The sequence below is a fragment of the Manacus vitellinus genome, unplaced genomic scaffold, assembly GCF_001715985.3.
Source record: "Manacus vitellinus isolate BGI_N305 unplaced genomic scaffold, ASM171598v3 scaffold_78_pilon, whole genome shotgun sequence".
Taxonomy (NCBI): Eukaryota; Metazoa; Chordata; class Aves; order Passeriformes; family Pipridae; genus Manacus; species Manacus vitellinus.
In genome coordinates, this window is record NW_021940807.1 from 489379 (window position 1) to 493056 (window position 3678).

General features: G+C 54.4%; 1 protein-coding gene across 1 annotated transcript in view; it reads right to left on the minus strand.

The window, feature by feature from the left end:
* KLHL18 (kelch like family member 18) overlaps positions 1–3678 on the minus strand; it is an 8818-nt gene that overhangs the window by 3205 nt on the left and 1935 nt on the right. The window contains exons 3-6 of the mRNA XM_029964671.1: positions 3090–3288; positions 1547–1707; positions 1316–1452; positions 72–481 (exon numbers count right to left, since the gene is read on the minus strand). Coding sequence (XP_029820531.1) covers positions 72–481; positions 1316–1452; positions 1547–1707; positions 3090–3288 — 907 coding nt within the window. The remainder of the gene's footprint in view (positions 1–71; positions 482–1315; positions 1453–1546; positions 1708–3089; positions 3289–3678) is intronic.

Below are 3678 nucleotides of genomic sequence, written 5' to 3' on the forward strand. Positions count from 1 at the left end.
GGGTCTTAACACCTTTCCTTCTCCATCAGTGCCGTGACATACCCACGGAATTTTGTTGAGCTGCTTCTCACCAACGAGCAGCACCCAAAATCAGCATGAGCATCCCAAAACCAGCCAAGCAAATCCCACCTGCTTCCACGCTGCTCCACTCCCTCCTCTCCCACACACCAACTCCTCGTCAGTGGCCACCACCCCCAGCACTCCAGCCTCGTTTTTCCCCGCTGTTCCCAAGGTCCCTCCCCGGGGAGCTGCACGAACCTCCTCTTGCTGTTCATGCTTTCCACTTTGGACCAGGAATCCGTCTCTGGGTTGTAGACCTCCACGGTGCTGAGCCTGAGCTGGCCGTCGTAGCCGCCGATGGCGTAGAGGAGCCCGTTGACCACGGCGACCCCGACGCGGCTCCGCGCCGTCGTCATGGGCTGGCACTTCTCCCACCGGTTGGCAATGGGATCAAACACCTCCACCACGTTCAGGGAGTCGCCTGCGTAAAAATTTGCTACTCAAATTAAAAGAGGGAGAGCTGGTGAAGCCCTGGGAACCTGAGGGAACCCCTGGTTTTCCTTGGGAAAACATCTGGGCTCTGCTAGGATGGGATGGCATCCTGAGGGACCTGGTCTAGTGGAAGGTGTCCCTGCCCATGCCATGGGGTGGGATTGCATGATCCTTAAGGTCCCTTCCAACCCAAACCATTCTGGGATTCTGTGCCCTGTCCTGGGCCCTCACATCCTATCCCAGCCTATCTGCTCCCACAGAGCCAAGGCAGAGGCATTTCCCAGTCACTTCCCAGCTCTCCCCCAGATATGCTGCTCTGAACAATTCCCACAAAACACACTCCAGCACTCCAAAAGATCGTGGAACACTTCCCAGCTTTCCTGTGCTCTGCACCAGGAGCCTCGACGAGTCCCAGGCTGTGGAAGTGGCACCTCCAGTGCCCTCCAAGGGGCAGCAGAGACCTGCAGTCCCATCTGTGCTGTCGCTGCTTCACGTTTCTCTGAACACTTTCTGTTCCCTTTTTACACCGTGGTCTGGCCCCTGTGAACATGTGGTGACTGCACATGTGATCTCACAATCCCAACAACATCCCAGAGACACCTCCAGGTCCTCCTTGGAGTTCCAGGCAAGGACACACCAAGAATGTGCCCTAAATAAACCTCACCAGGACAGGATTTGAATTGGAAGACGTTAAACTACCGTCACACCTTGGGTGCTCCATTGGAAGGGCCCGGAGGAGGAACCGCTCAACGCTCCAACCCGAGGGAATTTCCCCATCCCGTGGTCCTTCCCAGCTCCCCGTGGCCTTTCCACTGCAAGGTACCTGCCGAGTTCAGCCCTCCCACGGCGTAGATCAGCCCTGCTATGGACGTGCAGCACCGGGGGCGCGTCTTGAACGCCGGGAGGTGCGGCCGGCGCTCCGGCATGAGGTGGTAATCCTTGGCTTCGTCCACCAGATCCCTGGAATGCAGTGAGTCAGGAGTTAAAGAGGAGCTCTGACTGCCTGGAGGCAGAGGCAGATTTAAGCCTCTGTGACCCCAGGCCCCGGGCTCACCTGCATTTGTGGCAGCAGCGCACCAGGTCGTCCTGCTGGACGCGGTCCGTGAGGAACTGCGGCCGGCACAGCGGGAGGCGGATCTTGGAGAGGAGCTCGGGCAGGAAGGAGTCCCTCTGGTCTCGGTCGTACCGGATCCAGGCTAAGGCAGCTTCAAACACCTTGGGAGAGAGGGGTGGGAAGTTGGGAGTTTTGGGTTTTGCTGCTGGCGCCACTTGATTGATGGAAAAAGAAATGGCATGGAATGCCATGGGCAGGGACACTTTCCACTAGCCCAGGTTGCTCCAAGCCCCACCTAACCTGTCCTTGGACTCTTCCAGGGATCCAGGGGCAGCCACAGGTCCTCTGGGAAATCCATCCCAGTCCCTCCCCACCCTCACAGCCAACAATTCCTGCCCACTATCCCATCTAACCCTGCCCTCTGGCAGTGGGAAGCCATTCCCTGTGTCCTGTCCCTCCATCCCTTGTCCCCAGCCCCTCTCCAGCTCTCCTGGAGCCCCTTCAGGCCCTGCAAGGGGCTCTCAGCTCTCTCTGGAGCCTTCTCTTCTCCAGGTGAACACCCCCAGCATTCCCAGCCTGGTTCCATAGAGGTTTTTTCTCCACCTCCGACTTATCCTGCAACAATCCCGGGGGATTGTACATTTAACACAAGTGTTTGCAGGGAGCTGAAGGAGTTGTGAAGAGAATTTTGGCAGAGGAGGTGGGACAGAAGCAAAATCCTGTTTATTTACTGAGAAAAACCAGCAAACTGGGAAAGGAGAAAGGGAATGCTGCTGCTCCATGAAAAACCAGGAGACAGGTTGGATGACAGGGATCCATCTGTTCACTTTTCCTCCATTCTCCCCCTCTTCCCTCACTTTTCTTCTTTTTTTTCTGTATTTTTCTCTTTCTGACCCAATTTTTTCATCACTTCCCCCTTCTCCCACCTTTTTTTTCTCTTCATTGACTTTCTTTCCTTAATTCTTCCCAGTTTTCCTTATTTTTCTTAATTTTCCCACTTTTCTCTCCACTTTTCCCTTTACTTTCTATTTTCCCTTTATTTTCAACTTTTTTCCATTTGCTTTCCCCTGGTTTTCTCCCTTTATCCTTCGTTTTCTCTGTTTTCCCCAATTTGGCTTCTTTTTTTTGCCCAATCTTTTCCTTTTCTTCCCACATTATCCCTTTATTCCCGTTTTTCTACTTCGTTCCCGTTTTCCCCCATTTTTCTCGCTTTCCTGCTTTCCCCCCCTTTCTTCCCACTTTTCCTTCTGTTCTCCCTCTTTCTTTTTATTCCCCCACCGTTTGCTTTTCCCGCGTTGCCTTCCCTTGATATTTTTTGTTTGGTCGTTTTTCCAATTTGTTGGTTCTGCTCCCGTTTTTCTGCTTTTTTTTTTAATTTTTCCCCTTTTTTTCCCCTCATTCTTCCCTTTTATTTCCCCCCTCATTTCCACCATAGCTCTGTTTACCACCTCTTATTTTTCCCCACTGTCTTCTCCTCATCTTCATTCAGACCAGGCCCATTCCCATTCCCACTCCCAAGCCAAACCCCGCTCCAGGGACACACCTGCTCTTCAGACTTCACGTTGAGCTCATCCCTGGAAACGAGCTCCAGGACGTCCTCGAAGGGCAGGGCCAGGAACTCCTCGGACATGGAGACCTCCACGAAGTGCTGGTGGATGAAGCTGTTGGCGGCGTCGTAGAGCACCGCGCACATCATGGTCTCGGCGAACTGCCGCACCCCCAGGCAGTTCTTGGGATGGAGCCTGGGGAAAGGCAAGAGGAATGGCAGTTTAACGGGAGAGAAGCTGTGGCTGCCCCGTTCCTGGAAGTGTTCCGGGCTGGATGAGGCTTGGAGCACCCTGGGCTAGTGGAAGGTGTCCCTGCCCGTGGCAGGGGGTGGCACTGGATGATCCTTAAGGTTCCTTTCCAAGCCAAGCCATTCCATGACTCCATGAAGCAAGACAAGCAGGTTCCAGCTCCCTGAACTGACCCCCACGGAGACCTCCAGGTGAATCCACGGCAGAGCCAGAGGATGGGAAACACAACTTAAAAATGTTCCCTCAGCCCTGCCAAGGAGGCACTGAACAGACCCAGGTGGCTCTGGGGCAGCCACAGCTTCTCTGGCAAATCCATTCCAGTCCCTCTCCACCCTC